This window comes from Gobio gobio (genome assembly GCF_949357685.1).
Source record: "Gobio gobio genome assembly, chromosome: 18".
Taxonomy (NCBI): Eukaryota; Metazoa; Chordata; class Actinopteri; order Cypriniformes; family Gobionidae; genus Gobio; species Gobio gobio.
In genome coordinates this window covers 35,658,817-35,679,438 of record NC_137111.1, presented here as the reverse complement: position 1 = coordinate 35,679,438, position 20,622 = coordinate 35,658,817, and the positions used below count along the sequence as shown (strand labels likewise).

Genomic DNA, 20,622 nt, shown 5'->3' with positions numbered 1-20,622 from the left:
CAAGAATTTTAACATTAACATGTGATAAAAATTCTAAAACCTTTTCTGGTAAAATACTAAAGTCCTTAAGTGAGCTTGCTTCATAAAAATGTTTTCTAATTGCATTAAAATTGGCACAGTGCAATAAACAGACCGGCAAGTACTACAGCTGTCCACATACAAATGTATAACTATTCCAAGAAAGTACTGTTCGGACCTATATGAAAGAGAGACTGAACCTTTTGGAACGTTAACTGAACACCCCTGACTAAAAAGGCCTAATGGAGACGAAGCTGCTTGGTAGAGAGTGGGCAGGTTTGAGCGGCTATGCATGTGTAGTCCTGATGGGCGGCAATTAGTCTCCAAGTGATGAACAATCAAACAGAGTACATCTAAAATAAAATCTCTACAGAGTTGTGCCTGTGAGAGAACATGTGAACATATTATATGCTTGTGCGTGTGTGTGTGTGTGTGTGTGTGTGGATGTGACATGTGAGGAAAATGTACAGAGTCAATTTTCTTAGAAGCTAATGCTTACTCAGAGAGAGCAGCCCAGCGAAGTTTCCACGTGATGCTTCGGTTCGCAATTCTGCTGCAATCAAGCTATCTGTGTCCATGTCAATACCGGCCTCCTGCAATTATTAACCCAAGTTAGAGTGTTTCATAAAGTGACTGTTCTGAAACACTCCCAAGTTTTCCAGAACAGTCACAACAAACAATACGCATATCCAGAATAATTACCTTAAAAGAAGTGCGGGCACTGTTCACTGATGGGAACGACGGCAGGATATAGTTACTAAAAGTATCAACGTCTGCTGGGACGCCCAATTCTTGCATGCCTCTCAGAGCTTCCATAATACCTGAAAGGAAACAAAAAGTGATTTATTCAGACGTGCACCTTAATATGTAATTCATGACATACAATAGTTGCGTCTGCACCAAAGTAAGTTCAAGGATGGATAGTCTCAGCCTTCAGACGTCACGCCCACAGACCATTGGCTAAACGTCTGTTGCATATGGCACATGAAATTGGAAACACTTCAGGAGTTTCAAAGTCATCATCTGATTGGCTGAATTCTACAGGATTAAGGAAGACGTGTGTTGCATTCTTTAATGGTCCGCCTGGAAACAGACGCGTGATGCCAAATGCTGGATTTTCAAAAGCATGTGACGTTCACAGCATAGACTCTTTAAAATACATCTAGAAGTTTTACATGCCAGCCTGCTACTGTAAGGACATCGACTTCACATTTCCATGGCCATAAACATGACGCTGAACAAAATGAACTGCGACTGGTTGTTTTACACGTCAGTCAGATGGCCTCTGGGTGGTCCTAAGCCAATGAAGAGTCCAGACCTTCTGAAGTTAGTCTAAAGGTCTCGCTACGATAAAGGATGGGTGACTGTCTATGGAGCCAAATATGGCCCTTTAGTTCTCATGAAACCTAAAAAGTGACAAATAGGACTTCCTATGGTCTTGTCAGGCACGTGATAAGTCAAGTACAAAAAGAAGGAAAACCTGTGTTTTACCCCCATTTAATATGACTATACAACAATAATTGTGTTTTAAAAGAAACATGCATTTAATACATTTTGTTGACAATAGATTCTCTTTACAAATTTGGGATGATGGTTTGTGCATGTTTTGCCGTAGATACAGCAACTTCCGCATTTCTTCCTCAGAGCAATTCATGTGGGTCATACTTCTCGGGCTGGAAAGTATGGACGGAAAAAAAGAGTCACATCACTGACTTGAGAACCCTTATTGCTTGTCCAGTCCACCCATAAACACTGTCCCATACACAGCAAATTCAAGTGATGGCTCTGGATGCATGTATAATGTTAAATATTTTAAATATGATTTCTGAGTAATTGAGTAAGACTCTTTCCCATTATGTGGGAGAGATATAAGCACAAGCCATCTTTTCATAGGGACAGGTTAATGCTATACTGGTTCTTGGACATGATTTAAAGCCCTTGGCTGTTTACAATGCACTCAACCAGGTTTTAAACAAAGCATTAATAAAAATTAAAAAAAAGAAATAAAATACTTGGATAATTAGAATTACATCACATCTGTCTTCCTATGGCGTGGCCTGGAGGTACACCCCCTTCAGGGAGAGGATTCAGGCTTGCACCAGGCTCTCCAGCAGGGCCCTTCACTCCTGCCTAAAGCACCACATGCATATGGAATAGTCTCTCGACCTACTCAGGCGAACGTCTGTGTGTGTGGGAACACGTGAACCAGCGATTTGTGTTCTGTTTACTCTTCACCTTGGTCCTTAGCACTCTGTATCGCAATGCTCAGGGGACACCTACACACCTGAATAAAAGATGAGAGCTGCTTTTATCTGCCATTAAAACCTGCATCTGGCGCCAGGAGCGGACGACCACCGGTGTGCAAGAGCATTAGCCAGGTAAAGCACCTGGAGGCTCCATCCATCTACCCCATCTCTCCATTTCATTCTCATCTGAGCATCTTTCTCCATTCATCCTTTCTTGCAATTCAATAGCTCTTTGCTTTCAAGCAAACGTAAACAGTCAACCAGACACACTTCTCAATGGAGCCTGAGAGCCGTCTGTCTATTCATTCTTTCATTTTTATGAGAGGAGCACACCTGTTTTGCTGTTAAATAATCCATCGATCCATTTGTCAGCCATAAAAGTTGGCTCAGACAGTGCAGGCTGATAGGTTGCAAGTGAATGGGAATGGCAAATGGATAGCCAGTCACATCACTCGCTGATTCAAGACTTCTTTCAATTCAGAAAGTGTATGAGAAGGCTTTTATGGAACAAATCCGTTTCAATGAATTCTCGGGCGACCTCCAGATTTCTGTTTGCTACATCACTGGGTTTGATTGAACTATGTGTGGGAAGTAACCAGGTCTGCGGTCTCTTACTGAAGGGGCACTAAAGTGGAGAGGTCGAGGTTCAAACTGTCAACAGAAGCTGTATCTCCAAACAAGCTCAATTTAAAAACGAAATGGGTTTAAAAAATTTTTTTTAAAGTGAATAGTATATTCAAGCAAATACTTGGAGTGTGCTTGGGTCTGTTGAAACAGTAAAGCACATGTACATTACAGCTCAAAAGTTTGAGGTCAGATTTAATAATAATAAAAAAAGTTGCATCAAATTGATTAAAAGTGACAGTAAAGACTTTTATAAAGTTACAAAAGATTCCCATTTCAAATAAATGTTGTCTTTTGAACTTTCTATTCACCAAATAATTCAGCTTTACCAAAGGAATTTGAGTAGACTGTAAAATATATTAAAATAGAAAATGATTCAAATAAAAATAATACTAAATTTGAAATAAAATAAATTAAAGACTTTCAAAAACCCATGCACAGAAATTTAACAAGTTGGGGCACCTTGATGCATTTTAAAAAGATAACCCTATGATAAAAAGACTCACAAAAAGCATATCATTACAGACAACTAATCAAGAACAAATCAAATGCGTTTTGATAAATTATTATTATTTGAAATATAAACAAAATCAGCTTAATAACTTTGAGGAGCTATAAATCTAAAAATGAGGAAGAACATTTAAAAGGTTTAATATATTCTCTGCTGTAACGGGATCTCATGCATAATACAGCGCAGTGATTTGTTTGAAAGAGTTTATTCTCATGAATAATGTGGAGAAAAGCTAAAAAAACTGATGAAAAATCTGTTTTTTGGCCACAGGTGTCAGTCGCGAGTTTAAATTTCAGAAAAACGCATATAGCCCCTTTAAGACGTTGGCTCAACTTTGTTTTTTAAACCAGAAGAACAAAATGGCTCCAATAAAGAAAAAATAACCACTTTTCCCTTAATAATGAGTGAAAATGTTTGTACATATCTGTAACATCTTTTCAAAGGGTTTCAACACCGTTTAAAAAAAAAAAAAAAAAACGGGATCCGATGCAAGTAAATGGCAAAAAGATTTTTCAAAATGTGACTAGTGCAAAGAGCATTTAAGATGCAGATGTAAAAGCCTGTTGTGTGCTACGTGAGGGGCTGAGGCATTATTCTCGCACCATGTCACAAGCAATGAGCTGCATTGCTTCTTGAAACGGACAAGAACCGCTCGCTCGCGGCTGCCAAGACAAAGCTAGCATATGCTTTTTCAAACTCGCCTGCCCAAATCCACACCTCATCAAAATGCAAACTTTTCCCCCTCTCCACACTCGTGAATGGGTGGACGGAAAACCGGTGGGTGGAAAGGGGGATGGGCGTCTGCCCGCTGGTGACACCTGTGGACAGAATGTGACATGGCGCTAAATATTTCATGGCCGTGCACAGCGGCGCACATAATTGAAAGTGAATTCCCTCAAAGCGCTCACATTTACATGAGAACCAGTCACTACAAATTCTGTCATGTAACCTTCACGTAGTGCAGACTTCAACACTGAGCAAAAAAAAAAAAAACCTGTACAGGAACATAAAGGTGAGAGTGATCCTGCATGTTTCATGAAGGTTATTGGATAAAAAAAGAAAAGAAAAGAAATGAGATGTTTTTATTCTCGCTGCTGGTTGCAGCAAGATTTATCCGGACATGCTCTTTTGTTAATAACATTTATTTGTAACTCTGGAACAGATGGAGGTACGGAGAATAAATTATTGAACTAAATATCCAAATTGACAAACTTTTTATTGAGATGTCAAAGAGAACGTTTTTTTGTATTATACAAAAAAACCCAGCCCACTTTAACTCAGACTTTTCACAATCCAATTCAAGCCCAATGGATAAAACCGATCAGAAACACGTCAGATTATGGAAGTAAAATTGGTTGCAACATGCACAATAATGACCGTTTAAAGCCCTATTCGCACGGGATTAATATTATCTGGGGACCTCGTGTGATTTAGAAATTACTCCCCCACATCTGAATTTTGCGTGGCACATTCGCACGGATAAGCAAGCCTGTGATTTTACTGACTATCTCCCGGATATGATGTCAAGACTTGTAAATGTTTTTTCGTTATAGATATAGCTGTATGAAATTATAAACAGTCGTATCGATATCATTTTGATTGTTTTATAGTAATAAAAATAATTCAGTTCAGTTAGAGAACAGACGCTACAATTAAAAACTTAACTGAGCAATATTATAACAATATACGGCAGAAGATTCAGTTTCAAAGCTAAATGTAAAAGCGCCCATTTAAGCGAGTTTGTCATTGTACTGTTCTGTTTTTGTGTTTTTCATTAAGAATAATATTAAACACTCCATTCAAGCAATTTACTCCCAAATTGCTCATTCTAAAGTGAAAGTATAATCCGCGTGGCCGCACGGGAATTCATAACGGTGCGCATTATATGCAGCCTAGATCCATTCTTCGTGAAAGATAAAGATAAAAATGCGCACAGGACACAAAAACCTTGCAAAAATTATATGATCCGCCTAATCCCGGCCAAATCATAGAGATGCAGAGTCGCACGGGACTAATATTATCACAGGACCTCGGTGTTCGCCGAAATATGGTAGGTAATTTGCAGTGGAATTTTTACTTTACAAATTACAGACATGGCCGATTCGCACAGGATTAATATCACAGAGGTTCTCTGCAATTATTACAAATCACCAGAGGTCCCCAGATAATACTAATCCCGTGCGAATAGGGCTTAAGAATGAGGCTGGAAGCTCAGGACTCACCAGGAATGTTCTTGTCTTTCTGGTGATGAGTAAACAGGGGCCAGAAGTAGTGAGATCTGAGAGGCAAGCCTTCCTCCTTCATCCTCCTCATGAGCTCAACAGCCATACCTTAAAATGAAGAAGAACAGCATATTTCACACAAATGTGCCACACGAGCGGTGCCATTATCAAATATATGGGTGGAAGCCATGAGCCAGCGTTCTGATGTAGAACCCGGAAACACTGCACTGTATTTACAACGTGAACAGCGTAGGAGACTGACACGGAAGTGAAGAAATTGTTAAATAAAGTCTTTAAAAGTATTCTCGTCTATGTGGGGTCAGAAAGCTCTGAAGGTTTTAACATTAAGTGTTCCGAAGGTTTGGAACGACATGAGGGTGAAAAATTTATGTCAGAATTAAACATTTTGGGTGAAATAACCCTTTAATAACTTTGATTTAATTTAATTTAATTTAATTATAAATATGACAATTTTGTTCCAATAAAAAAGAATAGACAAATAAACTTGAATAGAAGCTTGAATTAAAAGCCTGGAGTTTAAAAAGACAACAAACAAGGATTAAGTAGTCTTATCAAACTATAAATATACTTCATTGTACATTGTACTCACTGGTCTTCTTGGCTTCCAGAGCACACTGAAGAGTGAACTGCAGTGGCGATGAGTGCAGACCTGAATCTTTAAGGTCTTTGCAAAACCCAGACAAGTTCTCCACAGACTGCAGACACACAAATTAACACTTATAACAAGCCAAAAATTCTAACAAATTCACTGAAAAGGCACAATATGTAAGATTTTTGGATTCAAATATCTAAAAACCACTAGAACAATATTAATTTTTTTTTTGGCTTGCATTATCACAAATGTTTCCAAGAATGTTTAAATCCAGAGAAATAAGCAATTTTAACCAGGACACGGACCATGTCCGTGCGTCGCCTATCAATGACATCATAACCGTGTTACCCTCAATATCCAATCGGAAACACCCAAGACACTTTAATATTTGATGTGCTTTATTAGACAGGTGAGCAACTGTTCGGATACATTCATCGACAGAAAACTAATCATTGTTATATAGCTCACCACAGTAAGGCCCAATCCCATTTCTACCCCTTAGCCCTTCTCTTTCCCCTACCCCTTCGTTTTGCGCGTTCACGTGAAGGGGTGTCTCGATTCTCTTTTGGCTGGAGTGGTAGGGGTAAGGGGAAGGGCCAGATAGCCCTTCAAACGAAGATTTTTCAGGACCACACTTCGAACGAAGGGGTATGAGGAGTTTCCCTCCACCGATTACCGTGCTGCATAGAATGTGTGTTGCCACTCGGGATCGATCACTTGCGTGTCGCCTGGCTGCCGTTTCTCCGTAGCTTGCTAAACGCACTATTAGGGTGATTTGAACACATATTAATAATAGTTTCAAAATATATATCTGGTCATCCTTCATAACGCAGTCGATATTTACAATACATATCGTCTGTAAACTCTCGCGTTACCAAGGCAACGACTGACTTGACATATAACGTATGAACATTATCGCAGCACCACAGTGGATAACGAAACCATATCCTTACCGGCCGGCTCGGATCAGCACGGAATGGAACGGTTAATAAACAAAGAGAACAGTTTGGTCCAATGGAAAAGCGGCTTCACTAGTCTTGTATGTTCTGTATCATCTTAGGAAACTCTGGCTCATATGTTTTTGAACTGAAAACGAGCGCCATTTTATTAAGTCCAAATACAGCGCAAAACTCTGTTGGGAGTGAGTAATTTGTTAAACGTGCTCACGCCTGATTTCTGTTAGATATAGGCTAGCCTACGCACTTAATTGCTGTTCATACTGGTTAAATGTCACAGGACATTATAATAAATAAAACGGGGTATGATGACGTGTAATGGTATAGTAGTGGTGTCCCATTTCTTAGGGGAATATTTTCACCCCTACGCCTTGGCACTCTGTTTCAAGGGGCAAGGGGAACAGTTAGGGGTAGGGGTAGAGGAAGGCGAAGGGGTATAAAATAGAATTGGGATTGGGCAGTCTTATTGTTCAAATCTCGTTTTCTTGATTTACCGCAAGTACCATGTTTTACCATGACTAATATTGATCTAGCGCACTGCAGTGTGCAACAAGTGTCTCATAGTAGCCACAGAGCAAACGCACAGAGAAGCATTACAATGTGTCTTTCAACACACTCAGATAATGTAAAACAGCGCTGGGTTACCCCACATACACATGACCGGAAGTGGCCGTCTGGGGCATAATAACAGCTCCACGAAATCAAGGCGTCATCAAGCCACGCCTTTGTTTTGAATAAGCGACTTCTAGCTGCGAAAAATTACATATTGTGGCTTTAATATGCACAGAATGTTTAGATTCGGGTCCCTCACCTTGTCCATATTGACACAGTGGCGAAGAAAGAAGTTCCCCAAGTCTGGGGAATCATTGTTCTGTGACTCTACCAGCAGGCCAGTGAAGCTCCTCAACACAGAAAACGCTGTCTCTTCATGTCCGTGGGTAATCAGACTCAAGCAGAGGTTCATAGCATCTGAGGAAATTGAAAAAAATCGGTGCATCAGTATCAAAATAAAAAATTTTATCAATCATTAATAACTTTCCCAAAATCCCAAAACTGAATCAATATTGCAAGCATCCCATTTCTCTAATTGGATTGGGTTCATGTTTAAAACACTTAAAATAGAATACTGCTATGAATACATATGGGACCATTATGGGCCACTTTGCTAAGTGCAAAAGGCAAAATTCAAAGCTAATGCTTCTATATTCCCTTCTCTTCCGTGACATGACACTGCCGTCAGCCGGCTCACCTGGCACATATCCCCTCTCGTGACGCATGCGCTCCACAATCTCGGGCACATACTGCTGATGGCCGGCCTTAGTCAGACTGAAAACCACCTGCATCAAATCTCTGTCCATCAGATGGATATCTGCATTCTCTATCGTCTCTAGAGTCTAGAGGAGACAAAACATATGACATAAGATATGAAAATCTGAAAGGGCTATATTATTAGCTAAAAACAATACAAATAAAAAGGAAAATCAATGTCTGTAGTAGTGAAATTATTGATTATGTTATATTTTAACTTATAATTTAAAGTTAAAATTGTAAGTTATGGTTTACAAAAAATTAAAGATGTGAAATGGATGTAAAATGATTCAAAACTTTGGGGACAGTACTTTTTTTTATATAAATGACCACTTTAATTCAGCAAGGACACATTAAATTGATCAATTGTGACAGTAAAGACATTTATAATGTTACAAAAGACTTCTATTTCAAATAAAAGCGGTTCTTTTTAAACTTTTCAATCAAAGAGTCTTAAAAAATGGTCTCACAAATAGTTGTGCAAATATTTAGAATAAATAGAATAGAAAATAGTGCTGCTTAATATTTTCGATTCTATTTATACTAAATATTAGCACAACTATTTTCAACTGATAATAATAAGAAATGTTTCTTGAGTTCAAAATCAGCCTTTTGAAATAATATCTGAATAATTAGGGGAAAAAAATGGTGGCACATTTGAAATATATTATAATAAATATATATTTAGTGCTGTCAAATGATTAATCAGGATTAATCGAATCCAAAAATAAATTGCATTACAAGCTGCATAATTTTAAGCAGTGACCAGACAATACAAGATTTTAAGATATCAACAATTTTCTTAATCAGTCCATTTCATCTCCCATAATCACAGACCTGTTTAATTTTGGCAATATCGCCTTTCTCAGCATACACGTTGAGGAGAGACAGGTATGTGTCTGGGCCAGGCTCAATCCCCGCCCCCTTCATGACTGATAGGATGCCTTCAGCACTGTCCATGTCCCTGCACAAAAACAAGTCACTCAACACGTGTGCCAAACACACAGAAAAAGCAAGTCAACGACATTGTCCACTCACCCTGCCCGGGCATGGCCTGTCACTAGGGAGTTGAACACAGCCTCTGTGATGGGCAAGTCTTTGCTCTTCATAAATCCCAGGATTGTACTGAAAGAAGTTGTGATATAAGCAACTTTTGTTCCTGTGACAGCCGAGTAAATACTATTTCTATTTCAACAAGGTTTACACCATAAGGATAAACTCATTTTTTGAAAACTCACCTTGCACCTTCAATGTCACCATCCTCACAGTATGCTGCAATGAGTCTCTGATAGGTCACCTAGACAGTCACAATATCACAAATACAAATAAACATGGAATCCAATTAAATTCCCAAGCTGGCATCAGTGATGAACAAAATTCATGTTTTCCCCATTATTTTTTGCACCTTTTGTGTCAGTTTCAAAGTCTAAAGCCTTGTCAATAAATTATTTTTGCAGTGAATGTCATTTAAAATAATTGTTTATTTCATTCAAGTATTTTTTCTCTCATTAAAGTTGCGATTTAAATGGAAGTTAGGGATGTCCCAAGACGATCTCAAAGATCATTTTATAACTGATCGGTATCGGCTATCCTAAGACCGACCTTTCATTTTATGTCAGCCGTATGCATCTTCAAGTGGGTTTGTCAACCGCCATTAAAAGGAAAAGAAGCTGAAACATGTTAGCGTGACGCTCGAGAGCCATACTTTCAGACATATTTTATACGCTCTTTTGTAACAAATCACTCAAAAGTCACTTATATACTGTTTATTTTTATCTGCCATCAGACTTTCTGAGATGTCATTGCCATAATGCATTGCTATGGCTAAATAAATATATATTTTAGTAATTGTCATGTTGGAATTACTGCTTAGTGATGATGCCCCCATTTCACATTTGTGACCCTGAACCACAAAATCTTTTTTTTTATTATTGAGATTTATATATTATTCCATTGATGTATGGTTTGTTAGGATAGGACAATATTTGAAAATCTGGAATCTGAGGGTGCAAAAAAGTCTAAATATTGAGAAAATCACCTTTAAAGTTGTCCAAATGAAGTCCTTGGCAACACATATTACTAATAATAATAGATTTTTTTATATATATTTATGGTAGGAAATTTACTAAATATCTTAATGGAACATGATCTTTACTTAATATCCTAATGATTTTTGGCATAAAAGAAAAATCGATAATTTTGACCCATACTATGTATTGTTGGCTATTGACACAAATATACCCGTGCGACTTATGACTGGTTTTGTGGTCCAGGGTCACATTTGTGCCCCTGCCCCTGAGGAACTCTCTGTATGTGCCTGTATACATTGGATTGATTTTATTAACTTTAATGTACTTGAAGTGTGCACCAAGCACTAGGAAAATATCGGTATCTTATTGGACTCGGTATCGGCAGAAACTCAATATCAAATACTCGTATCGGATCAGGGGCACAAAACACTTGATCGGGACATTCCTAACTGAAATAGTGACGGATATTTTGTTTTGTATTTTGACAATCATCCAAGTGAAACAGATTACCAAAACATTTTGTTTTAAATTGTAGCCCGGGGACTTGGTTAAGTCCATCTGTTGTTGACTGGATCGAGGCAGATCTGAATGCGAGCTTGAGGTTGATTGTAAGAAAAAGGAGTAAGCGGACTAAATAATTGGAAAAGTCCAGCATGTGTCACCAGAGAGAAGTCGGCCATTTCACCAGAAGATTGAGTTTGAGGATAATTTGATTAAAAATAACAAGGTCCAAACATATGCATGGATGAATAATTCAGATAAAAAAAACACGCATTTAGAAAACAGATAAGGCGAATATTCAATTCATGCCGACTTGATTTGTTTATTTTGTATGCCTAATATATACGCAGTAATACAATTTACATTTTTCCCTCTCAACATTACTGGCTAACTAAAATAAATATTTAGCCCAAATATTGTTTATTTGTACTTAAAAATGATACTCACTCTGTTTGGCTGAACATTAGCAGCTTCCATTTTAGCAAGGAAGTCAGTTGGAGAGAATTTGAACTCATTCTGCAGGTGTGTCTTGAGCAGGGCATTGTAATGGCTCACATCATAGGTGGCGCCTGCAGCGAACAGCAATATGAAAGTTCAAATCACAGGTTTAGAAGTACAACCAGTAACTGTTCATGGGTCTTTAACTCATACCAAGTTCATGAAGCTTATCCCAGATCCGTTGTGCCAGCTCTGTGCGCTCAGCCAAGGGAACCTCAGGAAGCAGTGAGCCACAGCTTCTCAGCAACAACAAGGCTTGATTTCCACTTGGATATCCTATTTGGAGTGATTTTAGAGATATGACATGCAGAACAAGTAGAGATTTATATACGGAAATGGATCCAGGAAAGATCCTTAAGCAAAGAGACAAGTACCTGTTCTGCAAATATCATGGAAGATGCGCAGCAGCAGTGTTTTGGTGACCCTGCCTGTCCTTCGGACTGAGCTGTCTAGTTTCGCCAGAGCCCAGTCAAACTGCTGAGCCTGCTTGGAACGGACTGCCACATTGGGCTCATCCTTCACCAGCCCCCTCTGCTCCGGGACAAGCCCATACTGACGACAACTCACACAGGGCAAGGCGGATCTGTATGAGAACGAACTGCAGAAGAAGTGTTTGCAATAAGTGTACATCCCCAGCATTACAAGAAATTAATATGTTAATGTGCTTACTACAAAAACAACTTACATTTTTGATTAATTTAACGTATTAAACAATTTATGAATGATTTAAACAATGATTTCTGACAAATTCCCACATTTATGATAAAATCCTGCTCTTGTTTCATGTACAAGTAGGGATGAGCTATGTATTGTCTATAATAATATCATAAATGTGCGAGCTGACACGATCAAGATGTAGCTTATTAGAATGCCTCAAAATTGAGCAACTGTTGAGGGTCACTGAACATAGTGGTGTTTAGTTAGTAGTTTAGTCATTAGGTAACTAGCCATCAGTCACTTGGCTTAAGTACTTTTATGCAGTAACTTTATGTAGATGTAAACTACCATAGATGATGAGGGTAACAGTTTAGCCATTTAGATCATTGTGGCCCTAAATGGAGTAACCAACATGCAAGAAACTGACATATTAAATGTTGGCCAATAAAATGTGCAGTATTCAGATGGCTTAAAATGACCTTGAGGTGTTGACCCTTGACTTTTTGCCCATGCCAACAAACAGTTCACAACTTCACAACAACACTAGTATTAGCCTAAAATAATGTTACACAACTATATTTATATAGACATATACATTAGCAATTGTTAGTAGAATTAATGACTATATAATTAGATTAAGGCTTTATGATATATATTTTGATTTCCAACTAAGACTGTTTGAAAAATAATCAGAATGATAAATGTTACACGCATTATAAAGAACCTGAAAAAGTGTTATGCTTCATTCATATATTCTGCACAGTGATATTCATGGGTGACAAAAACACCCTTATGCAAGAAAGCCATATTCCTCTTATATAACATAATTATTTGACCAAATGACAATATTTAGAAATGCTCGTTAATATTTAGTCAAATACCCTGCATACAGGACATTATCAATGCGTTATAGTACAGTTAGAGGAGTGATCACCTCTCAATGACAACTGCATGATCTAAACACGCATGGCATAGAGTCATGCTGCGTTATACCTGTTCACATTTAACCTTCCCGGGACTGTCTGACGCACACAAAACCCTATACGTGAAGTCCCGACCGCTCCGCTGTAGAGGCGACCAGCTACCGGTGCATGTCTGCTGTTTCCTATGACCTGAAGCAATGAAGCCGATGAATATTTGAGGAACCGGGCTGATCTTAAGAGCGCAGCCATGTTTAGCCTGCAAAGAGAAGAGCGAAGGACATCCGCACCACGTGACAGGTCAGAGCGCAACGGGTGAGACCATTGTATTCATAGGGGGGTTCGGTACCCTCACACGCATCATTCTTCTTCAAATAGACTAATTTACCCAGAAGTAGTTGTTCAGTAGCTGTTTTGTAAATTCTAACAATAATACGCAGGTTACAAAATATAAAACGTTAGGCTAGTCATAACTAAAATATTATATTAAAGAAATATATCAAATACATCTTGAGTTTTTCACTTTCCTGATGATTTGATTTCCTCGAGAAAATAAACGGTATTAATATGCCTAATGAATATGAAAATGTCCCTAAAATAATTAAATAGTTGTCCTTAGGATACCACAGACATATACTTAGAATATCTTAACTAAAACCATCAGGTGAGTTTTCCTTCTATTAAAACAGTAGTTATCAAAAAAACAGTGTATGTACAGTAAAAAAAATAGATTCTTTATATAGGTAGCTAAACAAAATACACAACATATTTCAATGCACTTTAGCTGAATATACAATTTGAGTGTTATGTTTATATCATAGACTACCCTGGCTACCATACTTATATACATATATATTTGTTTGTTTGTTTGCACAGTGCAATTTTAGTATTATTTATAGCCTATACTATAATAGTATTTGTTAATATTTGGAATTAGCTTTTATTTTTAATGTTTATTGTTTTTATTTCAGCAAAGAAACATTTATTTTGGCCTATTTGTTTTAATATTTCTATATAGCTACTTTTTTATTTCAGTTTTTTTTTGTGAACTTAAAAGTATGTATTTCAGTTAGTTGCCAAAGCAACATTTTTTTAAAGTTTTTTAAGTTTCAGGGGGTTTTTTATCTGTCGAAGCAAACATAAAAGATTATTACGCAAAAACAAGCGCAGAAAAAACTGCTTTGCCTTCAATATTTTGAAAACTTAGCTTGTCACACACTATTCAATTTTTACAAAATTTTGCAATGTATTGCTGATCTTGTTTAACGACTGTAACCATTCCTTATTATATTGTCCTCATGAGTAAAACTTAATTTAAATTTCAGTAATGTGTAGGATTAATATTGACGTGTGTTTTTAGCTAGACACATTTTTTACAAGCATACTGAAGCGGGAAGCTGATTGGTGGCAGCTTGAGGTCAGTTTTGGAAAGGTCAGCTAGGTGGGGTGTTGTCAAGCACGGACTAATGCCCACTGGGCCACTCAGTCTCGTGCCGGGCATCAGGGGCCAGGGGGCCCCAATTTGTCAGACGTGTGCCATGCCAAACTCATTTCCATGGCTGACACACACTGCAAGCCACCCGCACAGCAGTACACACTACACAGCTGACAGGTGACAGTGAACAGGCATTGCCTGCCAGGCATGTTGTTTCACCCGTTTGAGAGTCCATCCCTGCCTGGATCTCACTCTGTCAACCCCTGTCTGCTGAGCCCACCCACAGTGGGGTGATGTTTGGGTAGGGACGATGCTGAGTTGCTTTGGCATGGCATGGTGAGCAGCAAGAATAATGCTAATGTGTGTCAAAAACGAGAGTGGAGCTTGGTTAATAAATAAATAGATAATGCAAATGCTTTGGATGTAGTAGACAGGCAACAGTAAAGCAAGGCTGAACTGAACTTCAGACATCCACATCTGGACCCAAATACTTTTCATTATGTTTTGAGCAGCCGCCATACACACATTTCCACTTTATCTTGTATATTTCAAAATTGAATTGTGTTTCTAATATAGTATATTTTTAGCTGATATGCAGTCCAGAGTGCTGGAATATATCACTCTGCTTGCCTGTGATTGCATGTTCCAGACAGTGAGTTGGCGCATTAGTGGTATAGGGATTTCCCGTTGATATAACAGTAGCTGCATGGCAATAGATACGGGTATCTTTGGAATACTCATTTTAACATACTACAATTTGGGACAAAAAAATAGTATTGTGGACAGATATGCGAATTGGGACGCACCGAAAGTGATTATGAGTGAGTCACTGAATCATTCACTCAACCGATTCATTCAAAAACACAGATTCATTCGGGAACGAAACAAGTGACTTATGAGCGTAATGTAAACCACTGGAAGACAACAGATGGTTGTCATCGCCTGACCTGCATTAATAGAAATGCTGTTAACATAAAAAAAAGTAGTATTAATAGTATTTTCCCGCCGTTATTGTGGGGGCAGAAACATTTATGACGGAGATATGCGCACTTACTAGACCATCTCAGTCTAGTGTTAAAATGCTGAGGAGGACTCTAGCCTACAAGCCTCCGAAGGACTGGACATGGAAGGACACGGCCTCCCAAGGATGCAGTCTTCAATTTGAGAGTGAGTCACTGAATCATTCACTCAGCTAATTTGTTCAAAAACACTGACACATCCAGAAACAAAAGACTTATGAGTGGCTCCCTGAATAATTCACTCAAATGATTCTTTCTAAAGCACTGATTCATTAAGGAACGAAACTGTTGGTTGCTTGAAGTTGCGCAAAAGTCTGTCCTTCTTTTGGCTTTTTTTTTGAAAGTTGTTCATTTTGAAGCAAATACACATAAAATAACTGTGTCTAAAAAGTAAGTAACTCAATATTAACTTCTTGTTTATTGAACTGCTAAGCATTATCACATATTGCTTAACATAAACCATGTATCTCAAAGTTTGTTTATGTCACTAAGCTGTTAAAGAATTAATCGTCAACCCTCACCTGCAATGTCAGCGAGCATGTGCCACTCCCAGAGACTCGTACCGTCAGTTTACTTCTTATTCCGAAGGGAGCCCTTGCTTTTCGATGGCATGAGAGCTAAAAGTGGTGAGCTCAGGGGAAGAAATATCTCAAGGTCACTGAATTATAGACGAGAAGAGATGAGGTGAGCTGAGAGGAAAGGCCCGCTCCTTTCCCCCCTTTCTGTTTGCTGAATGAACTCAAGAAGGGTCTGTTCTGTTTCCTGCAGCATGAATGCATCTGTGTTAGCGATTTATTATTCATCACAAACTATCAATTATTAACTGATTATTTTCCCTCTTTTACAAAAGATTTCTTGCTGATCTTTCTTCCTCCTAGCCATAATTGAAAACAGTGCCCCACATATCGTTCTCATTTTCTAAGTCAAAATCCTTTTTTAGCAGCAAAATGCAATTTTACATTTTTCGGCAATCATGTAGAAAACTTTAGACAATGGTATCCTTGATTGTTTATGACTTAATAATGTCTGTCAGGTTGCCCAACAAGGGCACCAGTATCTTGTCACCTGTAGGTTATGTCCAGAGGCCTCTGCCATTCCTTATTCCCCAATATGATAGGAAGACGTTTTGTCAAAAGCAATGTAGGTAACTTCACAGTTGGCTTACCTATTAACCAGCCCAAGATTATGAGCTCATGTATAAAAATGTGTTAATATTTTTATGTTAAAAGTTACAAATATGATAAAAAAAACTAATTTTTCAACCTTTTTTGTGTTGGGGGGGTTCTGCCTCAAAAATTTGACTCTTATCCCTATGATGTATGGTGATGCCTATACTGGACGATTCCTTGAAAGTATTTTTTACCCATTAAGAGTGTGATGTTACATCCAAAACAACACAGATGATCTTTACCCACAATTTGGTGTTGTTATTTATGACAAAAGTACCTCTGGAATATTGCTCATACTGTGGAAATTAGCAATTTCTGAAAAAATTTAATAAAAATAAGAATTATTTGCAAATCAAAGCCTCAGAGACTCGACTGTGCTGAACTACAGAGAACAGAGAGAGCTGAAGTGTTGGGGAAAGAGAGAAAACAGGCCGTCCCTGAGGATTTGTCCATTTCTGTGTGGATCAGAGAGTGTGAATATGATGGCAGTTGCAGGGCTCTCTGGTGTGAAGAGTGTTGTTTCTCTGAGATCCTTGTGAACTTGAATGTCACACATGGGGATAGAAGGCAGAACCTTGGCAGGAAACGACACCGCAAACACATGGAAATCTCGAGGGGCTGAGAGACATAGAGGCAGCAGAACATGTGCGCACAGCCTCACAGTTCCAAGCTGATGTTTTCTCACATTGTATGTGCTGACCCAAAATCTCAACCACAGCTTTTATTTATCCCTGTTCCGATAAAAAGAATTCAATAAATCCATTTCCATAAGAAAACATTGAAATGTGTTGAAGTTATGTGGTGTCTGTGTTTGGGTTTGGGTAGTTTAACATAAATTCATGTTGGCAGGACCCAAGGTTTCCCAGCAGAACATTGTCCAAAGCATCACACTTCCTCCGCGGGCTTGCCTTCTTCCCATAGTGCATCCTGGTGCCATGTGTTCCCCAGGTCCCGTTCTGATGCTCATGTACCTACTGTTGGCTCTTTTGGCGGTGGACAGGGGTCAGCATGGGCACCCTGACTGGTCTGCGGCTATGCAGCCCCATACGCAAAAAACTGTGATGCACTGTGTATTCTGACACCTTTCTATCAGAACCAGCATTAACTTCTTGAGCAATTTGAGATACAGTAGCTCGTTTGTTTGATCAGACCACATGGGCCAGCCTTCTCTCCCCACGTGCATCAATGAGCCATGACTCTGTCGCCGGTTCACCACTGTTCCTTCCTTGGACCACTTTTGATAGATACTGACCACTGCAGACCGGGAACACCCCACAAGAGCTGCAGTTTTGGAGATGCTCTGATCCAGTCGTCTAGCCATCACAATTTGGCCCTTGTCAAACTCACTCAAATCCCTATACTTGCCCATTTTTCCTGCTTCTAACACTTCAACTTTGAAGACAAAGGCTGCGTCCGAAAACCTAGGCAGCTGACTCATTGCCTCGCTGCCTTATCAGACAATGACTCTGCAGGCGTTTTGTGCATGAAGGCACCTCACAAAATTAATTTCGGACAGACTTCTTAGGCAGTGTAACCGTTTAAGGATCTACAGCAAAATAGAGAGAGCTTTGGTGAGAACTAAACAAATATTTAACTACTACATTAGTAATTTCTGGCTGGAAATGACTTCAGAAGTAGAACATGTTTGTAAAAAACATACATTTACACTCAAACTGACCAGCAAACACAACTTTCGGACGCTATCTTTTTTCCCAGCTCAACTGTCACAGAATGGAAAGCACAGGATTGTGGGATATCAAAGGTAGCGAAGGATACAAATAGACTGCCTTCAAAAATCGATCAGATGAAGGTATCTCTCTCTGGAGACAGGAAGTGAAGCTAACATTAGATTCGGACGTGCCTTGGTGCCTTCCCGCCTTGAAATGTGTCCTCCGAAGGCAGCATTTTCCAGGTTTCGGACGCAGCCAAAATGTTCACTTGCTGCCTAATATATCCCACCCACTAACTAATCAGTGTTATTCACTTCACCTGTCAGTGGTCATAATGTTATGCCTGTAATAATGTTATGCCTATCGGTGTAAATACACTACTATTCAAAAGTCTGGATTCCATAAGATTTTTTGTTTGTTTGTTTTATTAGTAAAAGAAGGCTGCATTCATTTGATGGAAAATACAGTCATAATTTAAAAAATAACTGTTTTTAATTCATTGCTGGCAAAGCTAAATTTTCATCAGCCATTACTTCAGTGTCACATGATCCTTCTGAACTCATTCTAATATGCTGATTTGGTGCTCAAAACACATTTCTTTTTATTGAAAACACTGCTTAATATATTGATTTAAGCTGTTTTTTAGGATTCATTGATGAATAGAAACAGGAACAGAATAGGAACAACATTTATTTGAAATATTTTATATAGACATATTTAAACGCCCCTGTTGCCTCCTCCCTTTGCAAGACTGGAAATTACTCACAAACTTGCATAATTCCTTATTTTCTGTGTGCAAGTGTAAGTCTCTATACAAAACATTGATAGTAATCTGACTGATAAGACTGCATTGTGGCATTTGCCAGCATCCATGTATCATTACTTCTATCATTATGTTGTTATTGTCATCCAGGGCCATTCATGCATCATCACTTCCCTCTCCGCTCCTCATGACTCCAGTCCTGTCCGATTCCATCTCAGTTTCAGTGCGCGGCGTCCAGCTCCGTCCCTCCACTGACCTGTTCAAGCGTGACAGTAAAGGAGAAATCATATATTTGCACACTCTCACATGAGACTGCCTGGCTGATCTTATGACAGGCTGGGATCCTGTGACTTTGGTATAGGAGAGCTGTGCCTGAGCCAGGCAGGAATGATGTGATACACTACTGTAATGATGCCTCGGGCCGAAGAATAATCACCTGAGAATTATACATGCCTCTGTGATCAGTGACAGGGCTGTTTCTGCTGCACTTCCTGTGACCTGGGTAAGGGGCTTGACAGCACATACAGACACACCTAGCATTTTATCCCATGCATCCTATATAGGAAGCAGTGAAGTGTGCAAACAATACTGCAGGCTGTCACCCTTAATGAGATGCACATGGCTTGCAAATTGTAACATAATAAAAGAGGCTTGTTGGGTTTCATGTAGTGTTTACAGTTCATGTTCTTTTTTATTCCTGTTTGTACATGGTTTGTTTTATTTGTGAAAAATCTCTGACAGACAGCTCTTCTTATGTGTGTCTATTCTAAGTAACTGTCACTTTGTTGAAGTGTACTAAATAATTTGTAAAATAAGCAAAGATATTTTGCGCCTATATAGAATCGAATGTTATTATTTACTTTTTATTTAATTATTATAAATGTTATTTAAAAACACAATTAACTCGACAATATTACACCATGCAGGTTCATTATAGTAAAGTATAGTATAGTAACAAAAAAAAATGGTTACTTAACATTTAAAGTTAATGTAAATGAAATAAAATAAAATCTAAAAATCGTATTTTATTTCAGCTACATTTCTCATTTTTATTTAGTTTGCTCAAGTTTGCTATGTCTCAAAATAAAAAAAGCCTTTTTTAAGATTTACGCATTTCTATTAATAGTAAAATTCCATTGCATTGAATACTCCTTATGTATTTTAATTGAATAATTGATTAAGGATTGTTCAATTATTCTATTAAAATATGTAAGGATTATTATGGAATGACATCATCATGTATATAGTTTCAATTTTAAATGTCTGCAGAGGAGCTCTGACCTCATATGTATTAAAAATTGAAAGCTTAGAGTCTCTACTTTCTGGAGATATGCATCACTTTGGCATTTGTAACTTATTTACACTAAATTACTCCGGTACCATTTCCGCCTGGATTTGGCCTACCCAAATTTAAAGGGGTGGTAATCCACGATTTCACTATTCTAACTTTAGCTAGCGTGTA

The 20,622-nt window shown here is 38.4% G+C and overlaps 1 protein-coding gene across 1 annotated transcript in view; it reads right to left on the bottom strand.

Annotated features, from left to right (window-relative positions):
- The window catches only part of lrpprc (leucine-rich pentatricopeptide repeat containing), a 79,034-nt gene extending 65,623 nt beyond the window's left edge, over positions 1–13,411 (bottom strand). The window contains exons 1-13 of the mRNA XM_079842139.1: positions 13,178–13,411; positions 11,902–12,125; positions 11,681–11,803; positions 11,477–11,598; positions 9,737–9,795; positions 9,537–9,623; positions 9,336–9,462; positions 8,440–8,584; positions 8,002–8,159; positions 6,232–6,337; positions 5,622–5,729; positions 721–839; positions 518–611 (exon numbers count right to left, since the gene is read on the bottom strand). Of these exons, the coding sequence (XP_079698265.1) occupies positions 518–611; positions 721–839; positions 5,622–5,729; positions 6,232–6,337; positions 8,002–8,159; positions 8,440–8,584; positions 9,336–9,462; positions 9,537–9,623; positions 9,737–9,795; positions 11,477–11,598; positions 11,681–11,803; positions 11,902–12,125; positions 13,178–13,356 (1,651 nt within the window). The 5' untranslated portion in view covers positions 13,357–13,411. The remainder of the gene's footprint in view (positions 1–517; positions 612–720; positions 840–5,621; positions 5,730–6,231; positions 6,338–8,001; positions 8,160–8,439; positions 8,585–9,335; positions 9,463–9,536; positions 9,624–9,736; positions 9,796–11,476; positions 11,599–11,680; positions 11,804–11,901; positions 12,126–13,177) is intronic.
- Between the last annotated feature and the right edge of the window lie 7,211 nt (positions 13,412–20,622).